The sequence below is a fragment of the Pichia kudriavzevii genome, chromosome 2 (genome assembly GCF_003054445.1).
Source record: "Pichia kudriavzevii chromosome 2, complete sequence".
NCBI classification, from domain to species: Eukaryota; Fungi; Ascomycota; class Pichiomycetes; order Pichiales; family Pichiaceae; genus Pichia; species Pichia kudriavzevii.
In genome coordinates this window covers 477,420-503,916 of record NC_042507.1, presented here as the reverse complement: position 1 = coordinate 503,916, position 26,497 = coordinate 477,420, and the positions used below count along the sequence as shown (strand labels likewise).

At 36.6% G+C, this 26,497-nt stretch overlaps 12 protein-coding genes across 12 annotated transcripts; 4 read left to right on the top strand and 8 right to left on the bottom strand.

The window, feature by feature from the left end:
- Positions 1-12: 12 nt before the first annotated feature.
- C5L36_0B02580 (uncharacterized protein) lies at positions 13-825 on the bottom strand (the record flags this gene model as incomplete). The annotated part of the gene is made up of 1 exon (XM_029464617.1): positions 13-825. One exon carries the CDS (start codon positions 823-825, stop codon positions 13-15), a length of 813 nt encoding a protein of 270 aa, XP_029320476.1.
- A 175-nt stretch (positions 826-1,000) lies between these two features.
- On the bottom strand, positions 1,001-2,287 carry C5L36_0B02570 (uncharacterized protein; the record flags this gene model as incomplete). The annotated part of the gene is made up of 1 exon (XM_029464616.1): positions 1,001-2,287. One exon carries the CDS (start codon positions 2,285-2,287, stop codon positions 1,001-1,003), a length of 1,287 nt encoding a protein of 428 aa, XP_029320475.1.
- A 204-nt stretch (positions 2,288-2,491) lies between these two features.
- C5L36_0B02560 (uncharacterized protein) lies at positions 2,492-2,941 on the top strand (the record flags this gene model as incomplete). The annotated part of the gene is made up of 1 exon (XM_029464615.1): positions 2,492-2,941. One exon carries the CDS (start codon positions 2,492-2,494, stop codon positions 2,939-2,941), a length of 450 nt encoding a protein of 149 aa, XP_029320474.1.
- Positions 2,942-3,057: 116 nt separating this feature from the next.
- C5L36_0B02550 (uncharacterized protein) lies at positions 3,058-5,685 on the bottom strand (the record flags this gene model as incomplete). The annotated part of the gene is made up of 1 exon (XM_029464614.1): positions 3,058-5,685. One exon carries the CDS (start codon positions 5,683-5,685, stop codon positions 3,058-3,060), a length of 2,628 nt encoding a protein of 875 aa, XP_029320473.1.
- Positions 5,686-6,931: 1,246 nt separating this feature from the next.
- C5L36_0B02540 (uncharacterized protein) lies at positions 6,932-11,230 on the top strand (the record flags this gene model as incomplete). The annotated part of the gene is made up of 1 exon (XM_029464613.1): positions 6,932-11,230. One exon carries the CDS (start codon positions 6,932-6,934, stop codon positions 11,228-11,230), a length of 4,299 nt encoding a protein of 1,432 aa, XP_029320472.1.
- A 371-nt stretch (positions 11,231-11,601) lies between these two features.
- On the bottom strand, positions 11,602-13,443 carry C5L36_0B02530 (uncharacterized protein; the record flags this gene model as incomplete). The annotated part of the gene is made up of 1 exon (XM_029464612.1): positions 11,602-13,443. The coding sequence occupies one exon, from the start codon at positions 13,441-13,443 to the stop codon at positions 11,602-11,604; it is 1,842 nt and encodes a 613-aa protein (XP_029320471.1).
- Positions 13,444-14,066: 623 nt separating this feature from the next.
- On the bottom strand, positions 14,067-16,907 carry C5L36_0B02520 (uncharacterized protein; the record flags this gene model as incomplete). Its single annotated transcript, XM_029464611.1, has 1 exon — positions 14,067-16,907. One exon carries the CDS (start codon positions 16,905-16,907, stop codon positions 14,067-14,069), a length of 2,841 nt encoding a protein of 946 aa, XP_029320470.1.
- A 300-nt stretch (positions 16,908-17,207) lies between these two features.
- Positions 17,208-18,410, bottom strand: C5L36_0B02510 (uncharacterized protein; the record flags this gene model as incomplete). The annotated part of the gene is made up of 1 exon (XM_029464610.1): positions 17,208-18,410. The coding sequence occupies one exon, from the start codon at positions 18,408-18,410 to the stop codon at positions 17,208-17,210; it is 1,203 nt and encodes a 400-aa protein (XP_029320469.1).
- A 733-nt stretch (positions 18,411-19,143) lies between these two features.
- C5L36_0B02500 (uncharacterized protein) lies at positions 19,144-19,644 on the top strand (the record flags this gene model as incomplete). Its single annotated transcript, XM_029464609.1, has 1 exon — positions 19,144-19,644. One exon carries the CDS (start codon positions 19,144-19,146, stop codon positions 19,642-19,644), a length of 501 nt encoding a protein of 166 aa, XP_029320468.1.
- Positions 19,645-19,767: 123 nt separating this feature from the next.
- C5L36_0B02490 (uncharacterized protein) lies at positions 19,768-21,429 on the bottom strand (the record flags this gene model as incomplete). The annotated part of the gene is made up of 1 exon (XM_029464608.1): positions 19,768-21,429. The coding sequence occupies one exon, from the start codon at positions 21,427-21,429 to the stop codon at positions 19,768-19,770; it is 1,662 nt and encodes a 553-aa protein (XP_029320467.1).
- A 337-nt stretch (positions 21,430-21,766) lies between these two features.
- C5L36_0B02480 (uncharacterized protein) lies at positions 21,767-22,966 on the bottom strand (the record flags this gene model as incomplete). The annotated part of the gene is made up of 1 exon (XM_029464607.1): positions 21,767-22,966. The coding sequence occupies one exon, from the start codon at positions 22,964-22,966 to the stop codon at positions 21,767-21,769; it is 1,200 nt and encodes a 399-aa protein (XP_029320466.1).
- Positions 22,967-23,870: 904 nt separating this feature from the next.
- C5L36_0B02470 (uncharacterized protein) lies at positions 23,871-26,429 on the top strand (the record flags this gene model as incomplete). Its single annotated transcript, XM_029464606.1, has 1 exon — positions 23,871-26,429. One exon carries the CDS (start codon positions 23,871-23,873, stop codon positions 26,427-26,429), a length of 2,559 nt encoding a protein of 852 aa, XP_029320465.1.
- Positions 26,430-26,497: the final 68 nt, after the last annotated feature.

Genomic DNA, 26,497 nt, shown 5'->3' with positions numbered 1-26,497 from the left:
ATTCGAAAGATTTTATATTTTTTGCTTTTTATACATTGGCTCACTGGGATCTTCAGTTTCACTTAGATCCAACTCCTCACCACTAATTTGATCTTCACTATCGCCATCTTGAACATCATTGACAGATGCCATGGTATAAAAATCTAATGCTATAGGGAATATTGTGTCTGCAATTAGGGTTGCCAATTCCTCTCCGCTTCTAAATTCTTTACCAGCTTTGCGACCTGTCCACCCCCAAAAGGCAAAGAATGACCTCATACCCTGTCTGTACCTTTTCTTTTCATCAGCTGTTAACGATCTGCCTTCATCCTTAGCGAATTGCTTAATAATCTGTGGATTTATGGATTGCAACTCTTGCGGCCATTCAATTTCAGCTGCCGTTGAAATTAATTTACGTACTCCGTCTTCTTGATCTAAAATCCACTCAAAATCCTTTGTTATAGTCTGCGACTTGATTTTGTAGTCTGTTGCGTGAGAAGAATCAAATTGAACTGTTATTCTGAAACCCTTCTTAGGAATATTGATTTTTTGGGTAGTTGGTGTTTTGTCCCAATATTCAACATAAATATCAGATATGGATTCAATGTATTTCATATCTTCAACTCTAACGTATTCTTGGAAATCCTCGTTCTCTACAAGTACAACGTACCAAAATTTAGGTATTTTTTTAATGTACTCTCTTCTTTTGTCATATATTGGCTTAAATAAGTTGTTTTTGAATTTCTCAACTTGCGCTTCTGCTTCTTGAATTACAACTTCCAAGTTTTTTAGGGCTAGCATTGATTCCTCAACATCCTTATCAACAGATACCTCAGGTTTAACCATTTCTCGTTTCCTTAGATAGAAGAGTTGTAGAAAATGTAGGATTGGCTTGAAAAAAAAAAAAAATCAATCTATAAAAAAATATATTAATTTACATTCGTTTAAAAAATATACATGCTCGCTATAAAATAGCTCAGCACTATATTTCAATGATGATCAGTACCACCTTTCAGCTGCATTAATCTTCGCCATCGCTAATGATATATTCAGCTAATACCTCTTCTTTTGTAGGTCTTTGCGGCCACTGGAAATCTTTAACTTCAGAAACACCTAACGTGACCATACATCCATAGCAAAGATTGACCTTTTCATCAAATCCTACATTTTTATCTTCCTCAACATTTTCTTCTGTGATAGAGTCAAGGTATCTTCTGAAATTAGCCTCTTCTTCTTCATTCCGGGGACCTACAAATCCGGGAACAGTAATTTGTTCTAGCCATGTTTTTGGATCATGAAAAATCGTAACTTTACAAATCTCACATTTCTTGTTTTGACCCAAAGGTTCAGGATTTGTTAGCTTTCCTCCTATTTTGACCACAGTCGAAACAACTTCAGGATACTCTACCTCAAGAGTTTGGAAATATTCAAGTACCATATCTTTGACGGTTTTGTTCTTCGTTGAAATATTCGAGATGTTTTGTGTCTTGGTCAGTTCTAAAGACAACGAATTTAAGTTTTGTATACTTGAATATATTTTTATTTCAGAGCTGAGAATATCACGCAATGGGTAAATCATTTCAAATGAGCCTACATATTCATTTCTGGAAAACCTCGGTATTTCCGAACCACGCCCACGGATGGTATCTGATAAAATATCAACAGCAAGTTTAGTCATTGAAAATGGTTTGGCAATCATCGTACATTTGTTATCCACAGATGCTTGAACAAGCATGTCTTCATGTAAAATCTCAACAATATCTTCTCTAGTTGATTTATCAGATACCTGGGCTATGACATTTTCGTAGGAGAATCCTGAACTCGAATCAGAGAATTTGATGGTTTCAAACTTTTTTAAATCTAGTCTTAAATGCTCATAATGATGCATTTTTATGTATGCTTCTGGATCAATCACCAAAAATTGAATGCCTAGTCTTTCTAACTCAGATTCACCGTACATTTCCTTTATCCCTTCAATATTGACTTGATCTTGTGAATCTTTAATAACACACACTACTAGGTCAAAACCTCTGACGGCCTTTGGTCCTTGAGTAAGCTGCTCAACTAACATTGAAAAGACAATATCAAACATAGCATATGATTCATGATTGTTCCTCATGTCCATCAAAATTCTAGTTCCATTGTCCGTTTTTTTGAATTTGACCTTGAATTTTTCAGACTGCATTTGTTTTCTCTGTTTGCCCCTAATAAATCGAACAAAGCATGGATCACAAAAAGTATCCTTTCGTGATAGTATAGTAGTTTTCTGCTTCTTGCATCGTTTACATAAGTCACCAACAGCTGGCATTGCTCTCAGTGATTTGGCTACAAGAAAAAGAGAGGTTTAGTTGATTTTTTTTGTTAGAAAAGAAAAATAAATTCTCAACTTTTAGTAAAAAATTTAACCAATCTTGAAAGTAAAATGCTCAACGAAATTGGCCTTTGTTGATTAAAACTGAATCAAGCTTAACATTTTTCTTGATTGTACAGTAGAGAAAGACGATTCAACACAATGCCAACAGATAAGCCAGAAGAAAGCTCGACTAACCAAGGAAATAAAAAGCTCATATTAACAGAATACTTAGAGAAGTTGGCTCCTAGCATTTTAAAACCGGAGGAGGCTGTTTATGTTGACAACAAAAAACTTCGTGAACTAGAAAGAAAAGAGAAAGACACAAATAAAGAATTTGTTAAGAAAAATAATAACCAGATTGAAGAAGTCCGATTTTATCCTGATAGGCCAACACAGAGATCTATCAAGGATAAGTTCATTGTCAAGGAACCGTCGAAATACTTCGACCCATGCCAGGAGTCATCGAAAATGGCAATCAGATGTATGGAAAATCACGACGAGGATTATAAAGAGGTTTGTGGCGAGTATTTTCGGGCTTACAGGGAGTGTAAAAAGGAGTGGATGGAGCAAAGAAGGAAAGACAACAGAAGTGGAACTAGTATGTGGTAACTCAAAAATTGGACCCAATATTAGTTTCTTGTTTATATTTTACAAACAAATAATACCATTAAAACGAGCCTGTAGATAATAAACACCCACATACAAATAATAGACCATTTACAGTATTATTCGTATGCAAATGAAAATGAAGAACTTATGTTTGATCCAGTTGGTATTTTCCCGGACTTGAATGTCAACACTCTATCATTATCAACATCAAACTTCGATATCGCTCCCGCAAGGTTAGTTAGCTCGTCATGCATTATTTTGTGTGGTAACTCAACTTTATCACTATTTACTTTGAATTTTTTGAATTTATTGGGTTGGGTATTGGGGATAGTTAAAGCAAGATATTTATTTGAAGATGAAAGTTTTTTAAGAAATAAATTTTTCCTTTTCTTGTAAGCATGTACAATCCCGGGATTTGAGAGGACCTGTAATGCCAGTAACGTTTTAACGTAATTTGTTTCTTCGAAACGTTCATTGATCAACCAGTTTTTTAGGTTTCTAGTAGATTCTGTATCAAAAATTGATTCCTTTGAGGAGTTCATGAACAAATTAAACACCTTTCCAAAAGTCTCAACGTTATCAAATAGCTCACCATCAACTTCACTAGTGGTCCATAAGTTTGGATCTAGATTTGCCGGAATTATATTTAAATCACCTGTACTTCTATTAATTGTTGCTATCAATTTCAAGCTTAACCTTGATGCGTCATTCTTATATAGTTGGCTAGCTGGAACAGGATGATCTTGATATGATGGTCGATCAGAGTTCAGTCCAATGCTGAATAAAAGTCTAGACAATCGCCTAGATCTATTGCCGTTAAATGACAGTGTATAGGAGTTATCATATTCGTCACTGGCATCACCATCGTTACTTGCAATTTCAGGGTCAATTAAAGGATGATGCTCCATTAACCTTTCCGTGGACAACGGCCACACTGCTGCCAAAGTATCATCTGGAACATTATGTGAGGGCATATAATTATCTGACACGTCTTCATTGTCGGTGAAATCCATGGTATCAGTCAAATCCTCATCTGTATCTCCAAAAAGGTCATAATCATTTAGAAAATCTACGTTAACTCCACACAGATGTTTGTGTTCAAGTAGATCTTTTCTATATATTTGTGAATTTTCATTGTACTGTATATTTGGTCTTGCGCTGATTTTGTTATTCTCCAATCGAGAGTGTTTGACAGCTATTGTATGTTCTCCATTAATTTTGAGTGTCTCATATGACGCAGAAGTGGTTCTATTTTTCATACTGCTATTTGAATACTTAGTTGAACCTCTGTTCCTATCGGAGTTATATCTTTTTGAGAGCTTTTTAAATTTTCTACGCTTCTTGAAAATACCATCCGGTAAAATATAAAGGTTCTCCAACTCCCTATGCGATTGTTCAAACAAATCCTGGATATCTATTTCTAATTTAAGGAAAACAAAATTCGAGTTCATAGAATTCAGACAATCTATGCATGTTAACAAATTTTCGGGTGTGTTCACACACCTATGATGAGAGTAAGAATGAGGAGGGGTTGGGGGAGAAGGCGTAGAGCTATATTGGTTCAACGGAGGTAATTCAAACCACCTGGAAAGCGATTTATAGACATCAACACTTGAATCATGCCACGATTGCACTTGGCTAAATATTGATCCATTAGGAAATTTTCTTGGCTTGGACGGTGTGATTCGTGTTGAACAGGAAATAAGATTCTGGATTTTCGAACTGGTTGAATTTGAAAGTATATATCCTAATCTATTCATACTGAAAGGCAAATAGTTTTTCTCAGATGAATGCTTTCTTGGTGTTTCGTCAAATAGCCTGTCAAATCGTTTGGTGAACACCAACCTGTTTCTCAAGAGATTATTAAATATGTTTCCATCAATGAATTGTTTCTCACAGTTTAGCCGAAGATCATTATGCTGGTAATCCACAATTTCCCCGCTGAATGAAAGAGTAACATCTCCTATTTGTATGACTCCTGAAGCCTTTAGATCTTGGTAATTGACATCGGCAAATTTCAGTTGTATTTTATTCCCATTTATTAGGTCACAGACCGAAAAGAATGACCCATTTTGCAAATACATCGATGGCTGAAATTTATCCTTAAGGCTAGATTTTGATATATATTGAGATGGTGTACTTGTGCCTCCCAAACAAGCTTGAAGGTAACTTCTCTTTTTAGGCTGTGCATCCTGTTTGTCCTCCCCCGCTGATCTGCACCTAAGTACATTATTCATCATAGCCGATAGCCCATTTTGATGAATCAAACGTGAATGGTTAGCAAGTGCTTCATGCTCTGCGTGGCTTTGGAAAAACGAGTGTCCGTAAACCCAATTATCCATAAAACCTTCTGTGGTTTCATCATCTTCATTGTAATCAAGCGTTCTCACTGATAAATCTGGATTGACATGGATACTTCCTCGTCTGCGAATACCTCCAATAATACCGCCCTCAGTTGACCTTAAAGAATATCTATCCCTTGTGTTAGGGTTTATATGGGATACCAACGAAGATCCCCAGTTTGGTGGTGCCCTAGCTTCTGCATTCAATCCAGGTGCACCTTCATATAGACTATTTGGGCCATTCAACCCGGAAACAGTGGATAAGTTTATTGAATTCCTCTGAGTTCCTAAATCCTGTAAATCTGGCTCTAAATCACTCTCGGAGTTGGCACTATCATCTGATCCCGAAGTGGACCAGTTTCTAAAAGTAAGGTGTAGATCTGATCCAGTGAGCCTGCTCATATTTCCGCTTAGTTCTTCCGTATTAACCTAATATCTGAATACTTATCTAGGAATAACTGTTCCAAATGCCCTCCTTAGAGACCTATTCAAGACAGTTCCTCTTATCGGAAATAGTTTACTATAACTTTCATGGTGCGAGAAAAAGAAAAAAAGAAAACATATAAAAGGGAGCATGCCCGCTCAAAATATGAAATTTTTCTCCCACTAATTGAGATGTTCATACTCAAGGAGTCAAAACTTGTTTTTGTTGAAGACAGAGGCTATCATTGACAAGATCAAGCTATGTTTTTTAGTTTCTTTCCTACCTAAACTGGTTACAAGTAGCTTTGATTAGGTCTATTTTCCCAGTTGCTTGATGTGTTGTATCCAAGCAGTTGATTGTTTGTTGTTTGCTTTAAAACATCGATGCCTTTGATTGCCATCTTAAAAAAACCTTTAGGAAAGTCTGTGATGATTATTTCGAAAGAACTGGAATTTTGCTTAACTTTTAGCATTTTGATAAAACCAAAGGTTCAAATAAACATGGTATCTGTTTAGGTTTGGACGTATTTTGGGTGACCTTATTTATGTGGGTTTTTTTTGTATGGATTATCTCTATTTTCCACAAATGGTGTCCTGCTGAAAGCTTGATATTTTATACAGGTGCTTATATCTAGCTTTTAAAAATGGAACTACATTTATACCATCACATTAAGGGACTTATTATTGGATCTTGCATGTTTTGTTGAATCAGTTAGGCTTGCAGCCTCAACTACATCTTTGACCAATTATCTTTGTTCCACATTTTGATTGCAAGTTAATTTGATTTACTTTGATAAAAACTCTTGCGTACTTCCAATCAAAGGGGGGGCAGGGGAGAGCAGTGCATCTACTGGTTCTACTTTGCTTGTTTACTATCTTACTGTTTTGATATTTTACGTGTATAGTGATTTGAGATTGTGATAGTATGCCTGGAAACAAATGTAGCTCTATGATCAAAGAAAAGACACGTCTTTTTTTGAGTTGGCAACCAATCAATCTTTCTCTTTGTATGATCTAGTACCTTAATAAAAAATTACTCTTCACGGTGATGAAATTAATTCGTCGAAAACAGCTCGCCCAATACATTGGAACAGAAAAGTGTTGTTTTTTTTTCTCCAAGTAAGTTCATAGTGGTGTTTTTTTACGTTTCTATTCACGTTACTGCAGTCCTAAACCAGAAGACATCATTTCAAATAGCAACTACATATTATATTGCCTTTGAATAATGTCAATTAGAGACGAAATCGAGGGGAACCCGGAGTTATACGGACTACGTCGTTCTGGTCGAGCAAGAACGACCACCGAGTCTTACAAATTTTCAGATGATGAAGACGTAGTCCAAACCCCAAGAAAGAAAAGGCAAACTAAGAAAATTGATTCAGATGATGAAGATGTCGATCATATTGATTATGGGGGTAATGAAGATGAGGACAATGAAGATGAGGACGACGACGACGACGATGACGACGATTTTTATATTTCTGGTAAACCGAAGAAATCTAAGAGGAAGCACAAACCAAAGAAATCTAAGAAGACCGGTTCTAGATCACTTACCGATAAATTTTCTGCACAAGCCGTTCGATTCTCAAGTCGTAACAACTCGAAGTCTGTCAATTATAATGTTGACCAGGGTGACGATGATGATTTGTTAGAGTCTGATCAAGATATTGAAGAAGAGGAAGGTGATGAGGAGAGTTATTACTATGAATATAATGATGATTCATCTGAACCACAAATGGCAATAGACATTGTTGTCAACCATCGTGTCATTGGCGACGAAAATAGTTCAAGCGATGAAGAAGACGATGATTTAACATCATTGCCCAGTATAGTCAAGAGTGAAAATTCCGAATCTAAAGATACCAAAGACACTGATTTGGTTAAAAAGGAAAAGCAAGAAAAAAAGCTGAGAATTAAAGAACTTTATGAAAGAGGGGACCCAAAGACAGACTTTGAGTATCTGATCAAATGGTTGGATATTGCACATATTCACAATACCTGGGAGACCTACCAGTCGTTGAAAGAGAAAGGCCTGAAGGGTTTTAAAAAATTGGACAATTATATCAACCAATATATCATTTTAGATAGAGAATATAGGAGAGATCCGTTTGTCACTAGGGAAGATATTGAACAGCTTGATATTGAGGAAGAAACCAGGCGAGAAAATTTTGAAGAGTACAAGAAAGTTGAGAGAATCATCGACAGTGAGAGAGTTAGGCTTGATAACGGTGAATCTGCCCTTAAGTATTTTGTTAAGTGGAAAAGACTGAACTATGATGAATGCACCTGGGAATTAGCTTCTGAGATTGCACCATCTGCTCCGAAGCAAGTGAAGAACTTTCAAAATAGACAAAACTCTAAAATTTTACCTGCAAACTCTGCCTCTTATGGTTCGAATAGACCAAAGTTTGAAAAATTGACTTCCCAACCAGCTTTTATAAAAGGCGGCCAATTAAGAGATTTCCAGTTGACTGGTTTAAATTGGATGGCTTTCTTATGGTCGAGAGATGAAAATGGTATTTTAGCCGATGAAATGGGATTAGGTAAGACCGTTCAAACAGTATCATTTCTTTCTTGGTTGATCTATGCAAGAAGGCAAAATGGTCCTCATTTGGTTGTTGTTCCATTGTCCACTGTCCCTGCATGGCAAGAGACCTTTGAGAAATGGGCACCTGATGTTAATGTCATCTATTATATGGGTAATACACAAGCTAGAAAAAATATTAGAGATTACGAGTTCTATATTGGTGGTAACAAGAAGAAGCCCAAGTTCAACATTCTTTTAACAACTTATGAGTATATTCTAAAGGATAGATCTGAATTGGGCAGTTTTAAATGGCAATACCTGGCTGTTGATGAGGCCCATAGATTGAAAAATGCTGAATCTTCTCTATACGAATCTCTATTTGAGTTTAAAATTGCCAATAGATTATTAATTACAGGTACTCCGCTACAGAATAACTTGAAGGAGCTTGCAGCTTTATGTAACTTTTTAATGCCTGGTAAATTTTCCATTGAACAAGAAATTGATTTTGATACACCAAACGATGAGGCAGAATCATATATCAAAGATTTACAGGAAAAGATCAAACCCTATATCTTAAGAAGGTTGAAAAAGGATGTTGAAACTTCGCTTCCCGGTAAGACTGAGAGGATTTTAAGAGTTGAGTTGTCTGATATACAAACAGATTATTATAAGAACATATTAACCAGGAATTATACAGCACTAAATAAAGGTGTCAGAGGTTCCCAAATCTCTTTGTTGAATATTGTTGCTGAATTAAAAAAAGCCTCCAACCATCCTTACTTGTTTGACGGTGTCGAGGAGAATGTGCTATCACAGTTTGGTTCTAGTAGGGAAAATATTTTGAGGGGTTTGATAATGTCATCCGGTAAAATGGTTCTACTAGATCAGTTACTTAACAAGTTGAAAAGAGATGGCCACCGTGTTTTAATATTCTCTCAAATGGTGAGAATGCTAGATATTATTGGTGATTATTTACAGTTGAAGGGCTTAAACTTTCAAAGACTAGATGGTACAATTAATTCGCACAGAAGGAGAATATCAATTGATCATTTTAATGCGCCAGATTCTAAAGACTTTGTATTTCTTTTGTCAACAAGAGCTGGTGGTTTGGGAATTAACCTAATGACAGCCGATACAGTCATTATCTTTGACTCAGATTGGAACCCCCAAGCAGATTTACAAGCTATGGCGAGAGCTCATAGAATTGGTCAGAAAAACCACGTCTCAATTTATAGATTTGTATCTAAAGACACAATTGAAGAACAAGTCCTAGAGAGAGCAAGAAAGAAAATGATTCTAGAGTATGCTATTATTTCATTAGGTATCACCGATAAGAAGGTCAATAATTCTAAAAATGATCCATCAAGTGGCGAATTAAGTGAAATTTTGAAATTTGGTGCTAGTGCTATGTTTCAAAAAACGGACAACCAAAAGAAGCTCGAGAATTTTGATTTAGAGGCTGTTCTTAACCACGCAGAGGATCATATAACTACACCAGAATTGGGCGAATCAAATCTAGGGTCTGAAGAATTCTTAAAACAGTTTGAAGTGACTGATTATAAGGCTGACGTTGATTGGGATGATATTATTCCGGAAGATGAATTGAAGAAAATCAAAGAGGAGGAAGAGAAAAGAAAAGAAGACGCATTCCTGCAGGAGCAAATTGAGATGTCAAGCAGGAAACGTAAAGCTGCAATCAAGCCTGAGTATCAAAACGATGATGAAGGTGAAGACGATGAGGATAGTGAAGGTAGATCTAGAAGACGGGGACGGAAACTAGATATGAATAAATTAACCGAATCTCAAGTTAGGAGTATCTATAGGGCAATTTTGAAGTTTGGTAACATAACTGCGAGAATAGAGGAATTAATTGAGGATGGTACGTTGCCAAATAAAAATCCCGAAGTTATGAAGAAATGTTACTTCGATATTCACAATAAGGCAAAAGAATTGATTCGGGAGGCTGAGGAAAAGAGATTTACCGAACTCAAAGAACTTGAAGAAGCGGCAAATAAGGAGAAAGTTTCCAACTCGCAATTGCCACCAAATGCTGATGGTTCTGCATATCCTACTCCGAAATTACAGGCACTTAATATGAAGAAGAAGGAGAAGAAAGCGGTTTTATTTGACTACGGAGGATGTAGAAACCTGAATGCAGAAACAATTTTAGCTAGACCAATAGAACTAGATATTTTGAGGAAGTATATACCATCTGATGATCCGTACAAATTTAGATTCAAGACTGACCCCAAGCCTGTCCATGGTTGGACTTGTGATTGGAAATTTGATGATGATAGAATGCTATTGATTGGTATCTACAAGTTCGGATATGGTTCTTGGATTCAAATCCGTGATGATCCTATCCTCAATCTTCAGAATAAGATATTCCTCGAAAATGCGCCAGCGAATGCTAGTAAAGAAGAAAAGGATCGAATTAACAAGAGGATCCCTGGTGCTGTCCATTTAGTGAGAAGATCTGATTATTTACTCGGGTTTTTGAAGGATACTCTCAACTTACCAGTAGAACACGGAAAAGATGCCAATACTCCACCTGTTACAAAAAAGACAAGGAAGCGTGGCCCAAGCAAGAAATCGCAAACACCAGATATGTCTGATAAGAACGGGAATTCAAGCAGTCATGGAAGCACCGGTGATGGCTCCAATTCCTCAGCAACGTCGGCTGATACTTCACATTTATCATCTAGCTCCAAAGTTCCGACTGGGCCTAAGAGAAACGGAAGTATCCATCCATTGCTACAACCGGTTGCTTCAGACTTGAAGATTTGGTTATCCAAGGGTAAAGGCTTGGACAAGGTTACTTGGGCAAATAAGTTAAAGACCTCTTTGATTAATATCGGAAAATGCATTGAAAAGCTCTCTCACGACCAACCAGCACTCAACCAAGAGTTATGGCTTGAAGCTTGTAAATCATGGCCTAAAAGGGGTGTCAAAGCAGAAGACATTAAACGTGTCTATTTGAAAAAGGTTAAAAGCTGATTTCCCTAGCAGCTTAGTTTTGTATATTTTTTTTTCTGTAATTGTCTTAAAACAAATATTTTTCAAGGAATTTAGAATCGACGGTGATATGCACTACTAAGTACTCTTATCCAAAGCCAAAAACCAGATTTCACCTTTCATCGCCACTTTCTCCAACTAAATTCGATGTTGATTACACTAAAAATCCTAAAGAGTTAACACTATAACAGAATCTAATAGATGTAAACACATAGAGGAAACGACAAAAAAAAAAAAAAGAAAACAAACACAAAATGAACAGAAAAAGAAAATAAAAAATTGAAAAAAAAAATAGTAATAATTAACCGAATAATTACCTACCAATTTAAGATTGAAGAATCCCTATTTTGAGCTTAGTTTTCAACAGGAGCTTGTGCAGCTTCAGCTGGAGCAGTCTCGGAGTTGTTTTTGAAATCTTGGTATGCTTTGATCGCTTCATCTAATTGATGGTTGAAGATTTCTTCATTCTCCAATGAAGAAATGATTTGTTGGTTATCCATAGATAACAACATACCGGTAATCTTACCAATAGCTTCTTGATCTTGAACTTTTTGAGATTCAGTGATCTTTTCGTAAATCTTGTTACCTAAAGCATTCTTTTGTTGTTCAACAGGTAAAGATGCAATAAACTGTGCAAAGGATTGTTCCTTTCTTGGCTGTTGCATTTGGTTTGGTCTGTTGGCATAATGTCTTGGCTGTTGTTGCATTCTACCTTGATAATCACCATAGACTGGCTGAACATAAACTGGTACTGGTTGACCGTTTGGACCCCTGAAATTCTGTGGTGCACCTTGTTGCATCATCATTGGTGGTTGTCCTGGGAATGGACCGCCTCTAACACCATTGACCATTGGTGGAATGAAGTTTTGACCATAAAACATTGGAGCAACAAATTGACCCATACCACCTTGAACTGCTGCTTGTTGCATTCTCATTTGGTTTCTTGCTTGCATTTGTTGAGACAACTGGTTTCTTCTAATATCTTTTCTTTGAGCTAAAGCAACATATAATGGCTTAGATTCGACAATCCTTTGATGCATTTCGTTGATTGCCTTTGTTGCTTCTTCTGGAGTAGAGAAACAAACAAAACCAAAACCCTTGGACTTACCAGTTTCATCCTTCATAACGATGACAGAAGTGATGGTACCATAAGGAGAGAATTCTTCCTTTAATCTTTCGTCATCAATAGAATCATCCAAGTTCTTGACGAATAAGTTGACACCTTGGTACTTGCTCATCTTTTCTTGCTTAGCTTGTTCATATTGTTGCTTTAATTGTTCAACTCTTTCTCTTTTCTTTTGAGCTCTACCGACGTATAAAGTCTTACCTTCAAATTCCTTATCGTTTAATTCTTCAACAGCCTTAACTGCATCTTCATGCTTTTCAAAGTTGATGAAAGCAAAACCCTTTGAGTTACCTGCTTCATCAGTTGCTAAGTACATAGATGTTATGTTACCATAAGCTTCAAATAACTTCCTCAAATCTTCTTCTTTAGTTTCGAGTGAAATATTCTTAACATAAACATTAGTATAGTTTTCAATCAACTCTTGCCACTTGGATTCTCTATCTTTCTTTGAAATGTGAGGACCAACATAAACTTCCAAATCATTTAATAACATACCATTGACAGATTCAATTGCATCATTTGCAGAATCTGGGTTATCATAGTGGACAAAACCAAAACCTTTAGAAACACCATTGGCATCAGTAGCAATCTTACATGATAAAATGTTACCGAATGCAGAGAAGGTATCATGTAAGGTTTTGTTATCAATATCCTTGTGCAAGTTCTTGATGAAAACATTACCTGAACCATTCTTTCTTGCAGCTGGATCTCTTTGAGACCACATAATTCTACACGGCTTACCCTTAATTTCGGTGTAGTTCAATTCTTCTAAAGCCTTTTCACCATCAGCACGGTTTTGATAGTTAACGTATGCATAACCTAAAGATTGTTTAGAGACAGCATCTCTACAAACTCTAATGGAAGAAACTGGACCAATTGCAGAGAAAACTTCATATAATTCGGATTCAGTAATAGTAGGGTCAAGTTCACCAACATAAAGAGAAGATGGAACTTCACTGTTCTGAGATTCTGGAGCTGGAGACTCTTCAGTGGTAGTAACTGGAGTAGATTCAGTTACAGACAATTTTTCAACATTGTCGGAAAGTTGGTTGATTTCAGCAGAAGACATGTTGTTATCTGGTTTTTTTTTAAATATTTTTTTTTTCTGATTGAGTTATTGTGTTGTTATTGTAATTAAAATTTAATCAAAAGTATTTGATTTATTTTAAAGTTTCTTTTAAAAAAAAAAGATTTTTTGATTTTTTTTTAGTTTTTTTTATATGTTTGGGAATGAAGTTTTCAAAGATATATGGATAAACCTATATACAGAAAAAACAACTGGGCGATAAACGACGATGAAAACTAAAATACGTTCTACAAAAGGAGACAAGAAATAAAGGAAAAAAACGTTTCAAATTGAAAGGAATAAAAAGGCAAACGCTATATACGAATCCGAGTTGAAGTGGAAAATTGAGAAAAAGGGCAACTACATCAAGGTACGTCGAGATTGAACGGGGCAATTTGAAAAATTTTTTCCACCAAAGAGTACAGGTTTACCAGAAATTTCCATTTTGGGAGCTGCACGCACTTCTACATTAATCCAGCGTGGCGCATGACGCGGAAGCGGTGGAGTTTGTGGCACAGACATTGTTATGGCTGATTTCCTATATAGTAAAAGCTAGGGTTCATTATATAGAAACAGTAGACAAGAAGGTTGTAGTGAAAAATCCGGTTATAAGCTGTTGCCATTTTTCATAGATTATCATTATTTTCTAGACCATCATGGTTGGTATCAAAAATATGGTCTATTTCACTTACCATGTCATTCTGTAGCCATGCCGCCTTAGTGGTGATATCTTTCCAAAGCTCAAGATCGTTGCCGTTAGAAGATAGTTGTTCGATTTCCATGACATCATCAATATGGTTAAATAACGATGCCAAGTTAGGCGAAAATGGAGCTAGGTTTGGTGGGTTTATGTTATCTAATGAATGCGGTTCAAGGTTTGCTGACTCTGGTATATGTATGCCTTGGTGTTGGATTATTCTTCTCTTGATGATTTCATTGTTCATATCGGAATGTGTTTGTGTTTGTGTTTGTGATTGTGTTGGGGTTGGGGTTTGCACTTCAGGTTGAGCTTGGGGTTTCTGAAATTGTGATCTCGGCATCTGGAAAGCAGTTAGTATATCAGAAACCGTTTTTGCTCTCATTGGCTCATTTGTTGTATTAAGAAAAGACTCGGGATTCCCCATATTCGATTGTGTTGATCTGGAGACATTATGTCCAAAGGAAGTATCGCTGTTTAGCATTGACGATGGAGGACGTTTATTGTCATCATGTTTAGCTATCAATGTAGACATCGCTCCATTGAAATCTAAAATAGACAGAAGCCTAAGAATTTGCTCTCTCCGCAATGTTGCAGGATGATTCCCTAGGTTTCTCATCTTGGTAAACAAGGTGAGAGCGTGATCCAAGTGCTCGTTGGTAGCTTCAAACACCCCAAAGGTAGCATTGAACAAAACAAGTGTTGCTGTCGCATTGAATAAATATTCTCGGTCCATATACCCAAATAAAGCAACCATATTTTCAGGAACTAAAGCCCATAGCGATCTAATAGTATTGATTGATGCTTGGAAAGAGGCATTTAATAGCGCTAAAATGATAGATGAGTATTTCGAAAGATCAAGATATTTTCCTTCTTTTGGATTAGAAGACTTCAAATTCACCAAGACAAAATGGAGAAGAAGGGGCCGTACTGCTAGATTAATACCTTGGAAATATTCAGTCATCATGTTTGCAATTAATCTTGAGATTTCAATATTGTCCTTGGAAAAATCACAATTAATATCCCGAGGCAGGGACTTTTTCCACTTGAGCAATGAAACTACCAATTCATGAACAATTGGCAAGATATTCGAAGATGGATGTCTAGTGTATAATTTTCTTAAAATTGTGGCATTCACCTTGGTGATCTTGACACAGTTGCTGATAAACTCGGCCTCTGGAAATATATAGTTTTCACAACCTGGTCCTGGATTCGACATGTCAAAATCATTCGGAAGCTCTGAAGAAATATCCTCATCAGTTAGTGATAATGGTAGGCCAGCCTTTGACGCTAACATCCGTTCATACATATAAACCGTCCACCATAATCTTCTTCGGTGTTCTAACTCAAAGCGATTCAACGTATCTTTACCAACATCAACATGTAAGCCCATCAACAAAGAGGCACGCAATGCAATCCCAAAATAAAAGTATGAAGCTGCTGTACAATCTGCAACCTGTAAATAGAAAGCATACAATAGCAACACTTCAACGCCACCTTCCCTGGTACAATTATCAATCGATCCACTTGCAAACAACCCAGTAAACAAATCGCTTGCCTGATTGAAAAATCCAGATCCGGGTAGCTTTGTTGCGTCGTGGTGATATTTCTGTTTCTTCCGCTTTGATGTATCTTCATTGGATGAATTGACTGACGAGCTTTTTCGAGACATCTTCTGTTTTTTGAGTTTATTCTTATCATTAATTTTATATCCATTAAGATAATTAGCTGTACCAAGGTACATTTCACCAACTGCAAATATCAATAGCAATTTGCAAAACCAAATCGTTTCCAAAGTTGGATCATTATCGGGTGCATTATTGAGAGATTCGATACCATAATCAAGCTTGAATCCTCTTTTTTCATCATCATGGTAAATTCTTCTAAGGTTTTCCTTGACCAATCCCTCATTAAAAAAGTAAAAGCAGCCATCATTATATGAAATGAAAGAGTCAACCAAGAGCATGGCATAACTGTAACTCGGTAATGTAAAATTAACGTCCATCCCAGGCCTAGAATGTGTTTTACCTAGCATAATTCGATAGGCATTCCCTTCCTTCTCTAAAATGGTCTCATTCTTTCCATTGTGGGAAGTTACAGATTCGGGAGATCCAGAGGCTTCTTTTTGTTCAATAATTGGTGCAACTAACCTATTGATTTCCAATCCAAATAAAGTCATCGAAGAGGATCCAACATAGAAACGTTCGCCTGTTCTCGAATGGATAAGCCGTCCGTATGATTCAAGATAGGGAGGAATTATTTCGGTACTCCTTTTATCACTTTCCTTTTGTGATTCTTCCGCTTCAGGGTAAGGACGCTTGTTTGAGTTTGGTGATTTCTCAGAAGATTGAGAAATAGCTTCACTCCCAATATTTAAGGCCTCTCCTTTGAAATTACTAAGGTGTTGTATATTCGAATTTTCGTCCTTAGTATCTGTTATTCTATTCAATGATCTTAAATTGGCATTCTCCACCTTTAGCTTAGATATCATACTTTGAAGTTTATCCAAATATTTTACACTAATGACAATTTTCTTATCAGCCTCTAGATAAATACAGTCTGATTTGAGCCGTATGCACCTTGAGCATGGATTACCACCCCCGTCACACTTTAGATGCCTCTGACGACAATTTGTGCATGCAAGGTTCGTCCTCTTCTTATTTTTATCACCTGCATCAATAGATTCCGCAGATGGTGATTCCACCACAGGAGAACTATTTGCTGATAACAAGTCTTTAATACGAGGATGCTGACTCGGTTGAGGTTCCATACTCCCAAAACCGGGTAAATTACACAATATGAAACACTGTGTTAGGTCTATGGCACAATATGATACAGTCCATAGCTACATTTAATGTTTGGCTGGTAAGGTGTTAAAAATTATTTTTTTTCTTGTGTTGCTGTCTCCTTAACCTAAATGATTTTTTTTTTCCGGTACAGGCCTCTGCTCAATGAATTTGGAAATTCAAGGTTTTAGTACCTTTTCTTAGTTGGCTTTTAAGCTGCTTAACTCTATACAAAAGCATACATGTTATTAGCTCACTCTAGTTTATAAAAGACTTGTAAAATATTAGATTTTAGTTTGGTCGAGTTTCTCAGCAACTACTTCGGTAGATGTGTCCTTAGTAGCTTCAACTTTTACCTCTTTAGCACCAGGGTATTTAGAACCTCTGTTTTTGACCTTCTTATTTTTCTTTGGTTCTGGAGCTGGAGGAGGATAGCCCTTAGTTTCTGCCTCTTGGAACTCTTTGTTTGCAGAATATTCCTCAATTATAGGTGCTAGCAATACATTGATTGCATCAGCAACACCAGATTTCAAATCCACGGGGGATAGTTGCTCATTCTTGAATGCATCTTCAAGTTCTTTGTATGTATTGTAAGTGATTGGACCACCGTACTTCTCAGGTCTGTCAATAAAAAATTGGAACTTACCGTCACCATGCTTTAATTCGTAAATTGGTCCTAGAACATTTTTAACAAATGCTAATAGACCGTTGTCTTCAATATTACCAGGTGCACAAAATGCTTGATTAATCTTCTTTTTCACAATTTTTGGTTGCTCCAACAGATCAATCTTGGAGTTTGGATCCGAAGCAGACATCTTACCACCTTGCATTAATCCTGGAACCATACGATTCATTAGATGTGCTCTTTTCTTGTAACCTAAAGCTTGGATATTCTCTTCCGCAAGAACAAAAATCTTTCTCTGGTCAACACCACCTAATTGGACATCAACTTTTAAATATTCTTCGTCCAAAACTTGCATTAAAGGATAGATTAAACCAGATAACAACGGATTTGCAACCTGTTTGACAACATCAGCACCTGCTCTCTTTGCATCATTTTGAGATACCCTGTTTGACAATTTAAACAAATCCATAGTATATTCAGGGGTTAGCTGGTAAGAAGAACCAAGAACAAACTTTAACTTCTCAATTGGAACATTGATTGAGGTTAAAATGGATTTAACAACAAACTCGTAGTACTTAGCTCTGTACTGAACAACTTCCAATGGTGCCTTCATGTTGTCCAAGAAAGCATGTAGATCAGCAATCAAGACAGTAACTTCTACACCTGCCTTTAGTAAATGTGCCAACTTGACCATAGGAACAAAATAACCACAGTGTGGCTTACCAGTTGGCGCAGTACCCCAGTAGACCCTTAATGGTCTATCTTCATTTTCAAGAACGTTCTTGATAATTTGAGGATTAAGGACTTCTTGAAGGTTCCTTGTGATAAGCTCGTATTGCTGATCTGGTGTCATGTCGGACATTCTTACTTGCTTTTGGGCTCTATCTATATATTAAAACCTCTTATGACTGAATCATCTTCAACAAATGATGCCATGAAAATTTGTCCAATTTTCTGCGACTCTCGAAATGGGAAATTCGAAAAATTATTTGATTGGATTTTTTCTTTACCTGTGGAGAGAAAACAGGTATATGCATTATTGGATAGTCTGATGAAACTCTTAGCGTCTCAATCTGTTTGTTTCCTAAATTAGTCTGATTGCATTATACGTTTATGGAATATTTCTTTGTGACCCCGAATACCAGAAGTTCTGCTTTTGAGGCCAAATCTAAGATTTGTATTCACTAGTAAATCAAATCGATGTCCATGACAATATAGAGCAGAACAAAACAAAGACAATTAATTGAAGCCAAATGGTATTAGTCCTGTATATTTGTTGTATTGTTGCGTTTGAGCTGTACTTGGCACTTCGTTAGATATTTTCTTTGAATTTTTTTTCTTTTTTTTGGCCCATGTTGAGTTTTATTTCCAAACAGTCTATATTAATGCTCATATACTGCTTGGTTAAAGAACCAGCGTTATTACTTTCCTTTTTAATGGGGTGATTGACTAGTGACATATATTCATCATTGGGTGTTTATAAAGGAGTAACTATCTTAATATTCATCAACACGCTCCTAAACTTTTTTGTAACATTGGTAGACTCAGCACCCATCCCACAGAGAACAGCCAATATAAGGTATATCTAACGGTCAATGTCTGATTCCTTTGATTTAAACGTGGGATCTACTGATACAGAATTCTACCTCCGATTTTATTCGGGTGGTTATAAAGATAATGTTCATGGGCATGAATTCCTTGAGTTTGATATACGTCACAATCCTGGCGATAAGTTTGCAACATTGAGATACGCTAACCAGACCAATTACAGAAATGAGGAGTTGATCAGAAAGGAAGTATGTATCTCATTGCTAGTGCTCGAAGAAATACTTTGTATTGTCAAGGAAAGTCAAATATTACTTGAATCTGATGTGTTTTGGCCTAAGGCTGAGAGAGAGTCTAAGCAAGAAATTGAAATTCGATGTGGTAACAAAAAAAAGGTACTGAAAACTGTTGGCCGTTTATCACTTGTGTCAATAAAAGGTATGAATGACGCCGAAAGTTTGAAAATCTTCTACTACCTAGTACAAGATTTAAAGACATTCATATTTTCTTTGATATCGTTGCATTTTAAAGTAAATCCTTTATTTAGTTAGTTTTTTCAAGATAATTAGGGGAGTTGTTAAAGTATAAGTAGATATATATATATATATATATTACTAGTAGTTAGAAAAGTTTACAAAGATGATTGTTTAATGAAGTTAGTGCAAATTGGATGTTTATATGATTGTCCTATGATTGGCAAGTCCCCTTGAACCGTACAAAGTTCGTGAATTACCACGTTTTGGATTCCCGTACGAAGTTTGTCCAATCTTTATATAATCTTCTTCTTCTTCGTCATCGTCGTCGTCCTCACTTTCTTCACCATCAGTATCCACACCATCGTATTTTGGATCTTTTCTATGTGAAGCGTGTTCTCTGTTTTTGCTCGATGTTGGGGTGTACTGTGGCAACGTGGATGATTCGGAGCTAGGATTGCCCTCTGTTTCAAAAACAATTCTAGGCGGCTTACCATTCAGAGGGCTCTGCTGGTGGTAAACTTCCTCATAAACTTTAGAAGGGATGTATACGTAACTTTCACGTATCCCACAATCCTGAGTTTCCGCTTCAGAAATACAAAATGGACTATTTGTACTATGTGAATAGTCAGTTGTTGGTTTCACTCCATTATCATAATGATTGGTTGTTTTACTGTGAGGGGCATCATTATGAGGGTCACTCATTGTAATTTCATGTAGTTCGTATTCATTATTGGTAAAAACACGATTTTTTGACGGACTTCTACGGTGAAGAGAGGCTTTGGGCACAAGGTTGACTCTTGAATGTGATAACGGGAACTCTGATACTTGAGAGTAGGAATCAAAAGGATTGAGTTTTTCTAAGGATACAACTGAATCATTTGTTAATTCGTTAGTTTGGTCGGCTCTAAGAGGATCCACAATATCGAAATCTTCTGTACCATCATTATAATCTTCGGTGATGAATGAAGAATCTTCAACATTGGTGTTTTTGATGAACGAAGGAACCTTTCTTCTTTTTGATAACTCTTCTTCATTCATTTTAGCCTTGCTGTCGTATAGCTTGTAAACTCTTGCAGCAACTAGATCTGCACAGTATTTGTTGAACTTAGTTTTCTTCTTTCTTTTTATGTTAGGAATTATACATATTGAAGATAAAATGATAATAAAGTTCTTAAATGTGAAGCATAGCCAAACAACAAATGAAAAAAACATAAACGATAATAAGACAGCTTCCTTTTTATTTGTCTTAGCAATATCGCTCAAAATCATACCCAGTTCCCCGGAGGTAAACTTATTAGATACAGAGTATGCGATGGTCACACCATTGAGGATTTGTCTTGGGGAATCAGCTAACAGCCAATTTATAAGTTCATAGTGATATCCAGTGTAAATTGAAAGGCAAATCCAGTCATGTACCTTTTTGCTTTGGACTTCTTCGTAGATGCAAAATCTCTCATAGCTTTTTAAAGAATCAATTTGTCTTGCACCAGTGTGTAAGTAAGAAGGAACTACTCTATTTCGGCGCTGGATAAAAAACCCCAAAACCCAAGTCACTATCAAATAAATGAATGAAATCCCTATGCAGACAGTGAATGTGATTCTATAAGTTAAAACAGGAATATACGTAATAACATGGAATTCTTCCCAGTCGTTTAATGCATAAATTTGGATTAATGTATAAATATCTGATGCCAAAAACAAAAACTGCAAAAAAATGGAAACCAACAGTGATAGATAACTGAGGAAATTGAAGAAAGAACATTTTCTATAGTTATATTCACCCGTGATGTTATCGAATGTTATTCGTGTAGCTTCCTTGAAAAGGATGAGGGACGGTTCATGTCTCAACTGGTGGTCCATACCTGTGGGAGATTCTCCAAATGATTCTCCGTGAATGATTTTATAAGAAGGTCAGGATCAGGTGACACCTGTGATGTGTGAATCTAGATAAAATCGAAGAAATGTTTTCCCATCCGCAGAATTTCTGCATTATGGGTTTCCTTTAATCAACGGTAACCCAAATTTTATGTACTTGAAACAACGAGAATCTATTTTTAAAACGGCTTTAAGTCTGTTTTTTTTTTTTTGGCGTTCATTTTTTTTAATGTTCTATTAATGAATCGGTGTAACTTATAGTAGACTTTCGATAGAACTAGACTAAAAAGTATAAAAGGTTTTTACAATTACCCAAAGGCACTTATTTCAAGACCTTACCATCAGCAATTTCCTTAGACTCACCATTAACGATGACTGGCTTGTCCCAAGCCCACATGTTGTCAACGAATTCTCTGTCTTCTGGCTTGGAAGCATCTAACTTGGTGAAGGAGTAAGATTCGAAATCTGGAGCAACTTCAAAAGCAGGCTTGTAATCTTGGCCTCTAACTAAGAAAGCACCAACGATACCGTTGTTGTTGTTTTCACCGTAAACGACAGCACAACCAAACATGTACTTGGTGGAAGCAGATAATCTGTTGAAGAAACCACCAACTAAGTTGTTAGACATGAAAGTCAAGGTTAATTCATCGTTATACTTGTAGTCGACTCTCCACAATGACCATTCTTTGTCGTTGTAGAAAGTGTTCCAGAAGTATGGTAAAGCACCTTCTCTGGTTTCCATGTTAGAGTAGTTTCTCTTTAATTCATCTAAAGGAATGGTTGGCTTACCTAATTCTTCTAATGGATGTTTTGCCTTCTTTGGCTGTGCTGGTGCTGGTGCTGGTGCTGGTTCTTCTTGTTTAGGCTTGGTTTCCTTCTTTGATGGTAGTTGTGGCTTAACTGGTTCATCGACAAATTCAAAAGTGTCAAAGAAGTAGGATAAGTATTCGGTCTTAATGACCGTGTTGAACCATCTCATAAAAACTGGGTGTTCAGCTCTCCATTTCTTACCAAAAGTCAATGCAAAGCATCTGTAGAAACAAGATGCAACAAACAAATCAGCAACAGTTAACCTTTCACCAACTAAGAAAGTGTGAGTCAATAATCTCTTTTCTAATTGAGCAACGTGCTGGTCAACTTCAGCGTTTGCAGTATCAAGAGCCTTCTTGTTGAATGGAACTCTGTTCAGCAAGATCTTAATAACAACAGTAACTGGAGTCATTAATTCGGCAGTAGCCCATGAAAGGTATTTAAGGACTTGGGCCTTGGATTCAACGTCAGTACCTAATAATGGAGATTCTGCATCATGTAAAGAGATCAAGTAGAAAAGAACGGCAATGGATTCTTGTAACTTGAATCCCTTTGGACCAATGAAAGCTGGGACCTTGGTGTTTGGGAAAGCTGCCTTTTGTGCTGGCGCTTCTCTCTTTTCAAGAGCAATGTCTAACTTGAAAGCTTTGACTAAGCCGACAGGAAGAATGGATCTAGTTTCAGTAGAACCGAATAAAGTACCTTGAGACATGGTTGAATCTGTATGGATCTATTTAAATTAAAAGATATAAAGCCCAAAAAAGAAGTAAAACTTTATAAGCAAAAACCAGTTCGGTATGACAGAATGACCACTTCAATTTTTTTTTTTTTCCCTCCCTGGACCAACAAGTTCATTTCGACGTGCGAGAGTGAAAAAAATGGAAGAAAAAAAAAGTCGCAAATAATTAAACTAAAAATGCATAATAACCAAACAAACCAAAAAAAAAAAAAAAAAAAAAAAAAAACCCCAAAATAAGCAATCGAAGCAGGAATTGAAACCCTTTAAAAAATGACGGGACATTTTTTTGTTACTCTGTTCGCGAAAGAAGCCACAAAAAGAACATTCGCTTAAAAGAGGTAGATTTTCTTCGCCTAAGTCGGCTATGTCGGCTACTTGGTGTAGAAAACCACACTTTCCTTTTCCGGCAAGCATGAATCCGTACCATCCACAGTTGCTAAAATAGGCATCTCGTTTTATGAATAGCATGACACCACATATTTACTTTGATCCACAGTTCCTATGTGTACCATATTTAGGATGATGGATTCCCACAGTTCGTAAGGCGAATGAAATTGATGTTAAAATGCACCACATTTCTGCTAACTAGACTTTGTGGCTTTGAAGTGGCTCATAGAGTGTTATCACTAGATAGTTAGATCAATTAAAACACCCCTCCCCCCATCCAAAGCCCGCTATTCCCTATTTTGGTGACACATCCCTGAATTTCAAATTAATTGAACCTTTACAACCTGGGGAAAAGAAAACTTAATCCCTCCTATTTAAAGCATCGATTATCTTTAAACGTTTTAGTTTAGATCAAACTAACAACTACTGATAATTTAGCCTTTTTTTTTCCAACATCACCAAACAATACTTTTGCAAAAAGAACATCTTAATGCAATATCAGGCCGATATATCTTACGAGGAGGATAAAGCTTCGTTCTACGAAAACAACCAAAATATGAAGGTCCCTGAATTCCACACCAGGGAGATCAGCTCAACAACCTATGTGAAGAATCTCTTCAAGAACCCAACGAGCCGTTCATTGAGTTACTTGAAGAATATCTTTCCAGTGATAGATTGGTTCCCGCATTACCCGACAAACTTGAACTGGATGCTTTCTGACTTCATTACTGGTGTAACGGTTGCCATCGTTTTAGTCCCTCAATCAATGTCTTACGCTAAGTTGGCTACTTTAAGCCCAGAATTTGGTCTCTACTCCGCATTTATAGGTGCAATGTTTTACTTCTTGTTTGCCACTTCAAGAGAAATTTGTATAGGTCCCGTTGCTGTTCTATCTCAAGAAGTTGGTAAAATTGTGACCAGAGTCCAAGGCAAGTATCCGGGATTATATTCTAATGAAGAGATTGCAACCACTTTAGCTTTAATTTCTGGGGGTATTGTGCTTGGTATTGGTTTGTTGAAATTGGGGTTTATTGTTGAGTTGCTTTCTTTGCCTGCTATTCTTGCATTCACTACTGGCTCGGCGTTTAACATTGTGGCTGGCCAGTTGGCTGGCCTATTTGGTTTTAGTAAAAAGGCTGGTAAGCACAAATCTACCTGTGAGACCATCATTGCGTTTTTGAAACATTTACCAGACACAGAAGTCGACGTTGCATTTGGCTTAACGGGTTTGGTTATACTTTACATTTGGCAATTTACATGTGAGTATTACTTGAAGAAATATAAAAGCGATGCTAAGAAAAGGATTGCTATCACCTATATCCTCAACTTGAGAACCGCTTTTGTTATTATAATATCAACTTGTATCTCATTTGGTGTTCTAAGGTATAGACCACATTCTAAAAAGGCACCTTATTCAATTATTGGAGATATTCCTTCTGGCTTAAAACACGTGGGAAGATTTGTTCCTCCTCCTGGTCTAGCAAAACACATTGCTTCCGAACTTCCAATTTCAACAATCGTGCTAGTTCTTGAACATATTTCAATTTCGAAATCTTTTGCAAGAATTAACGGCTACAGAGTCAATCCAAATCAAGAGTTCATTGCCATCGGTGTCACAAATATGGTGGGTACTTTCTTTGGCGCTTACCCAGTTACTGGTTCTTTCTCTAGAACTGCATTATCTGCAAAGTGTGGTGTGAAGACTCCATTAAAAGCATTGATTACAGGCTGTTCAGTACTATTATCAATATATTGTTTCACCAATGGGTTCTATTATATTCCAAATGCAACATTATGTGCGATTATTATTCACTGTGTTGCTGGTTTGTTGGCTTCTTACAAATTAACAACCAAACTTTACATGTTTTCTCCGGTTGACTTTATTATTTTCATTACCGGTGTTTTCATTACTGTTTTTGCTACAATTGAGGACGGTATCTATTTTGCATTATGTGCATCTGCTGCTCAATTACTATGGAGATTGTGCTTACCAAATGGTTCCTTTTTGGGTCGTGTTAAAGTTGCCACTTTGGAAAATCCAATTCTTCTTCCAGCTGGCTTAAAAACATCTTCAGAAAACTCTACTTCCGAAAACGGTTCAGTCACGTCAATCAACAAAACACCATTTAATGAATCCACCAAGCAAGCATTAAATCCACCCACTAGCTATGTATACAAGTGGGTACCACTTCCTAAAGAACCTAATAATCCAAGCAAAGTTCATACTAGATTCATCAATGGGAATATCAATGTAGAGAAACCTCCATCTGGCGTTCTAGTTTACAGAATGTCTGAAAGTTTTGTTTACTCTAACTGTTCCTTACAAATTGATCAGATCATTGCAAAAGTGAGAGCGGATTATAAACCACACAATGATAATAGAGAAAGATTATGGTGTGAATATACGTATGCTGAATCGAACTGGAAAGAAAACTGGAAACATCTTAAAATGGGGAATTTTAGAAAATTCTTTAACAAAGAGATCAAAGATTTGGAGGATGCGAATGCTGGTGATGATGTTTCATATGATGGTAACGAAAGTGATGAATACATTCAGAATAGAAAGAGAATAGAAGACTCCAGGCCTGTCTTCAGGATCCTGCACCTGGACTTTTCGCAGGTTGTTGCTGTCGATGCTACTTCAGTTCAGGCCTTACTTGATTTACAGATGACAATTGATCACTTTGTTGGTCCTCAATGGGAAATGCATTTCAGTGGTATAATTAACCCATGGATCACTAGAGCTCTTATAAATGCTGGGTTTGGTGCTAAGAGAGTAGATGTAACTAAAATTGAGAACAGCTACTTGAAAAGAAATCTTCAGAATGGATGGTTTGAGAAACTATCTACACCGTCGTTTCTCAATCGGTACTTGAAATCCTCAACTGGTTCGATTGATCTCGAAGATACTGAATTTACAGATAAGGCAGATGTTTTCCCAGGCGATTTGGAGGTTGGTTTCGCTGAGGATAATAGGTCATTGCCATTATACTCTACGGATTATCCCAACATCCATTTTGATATCCCCTCATACTCTGGATATGATTAAACAGCCCCGTTATTACTATTAATGCTTAATGTACACTACAAACCTTGTATATCCCTCTTTTCTAAAGT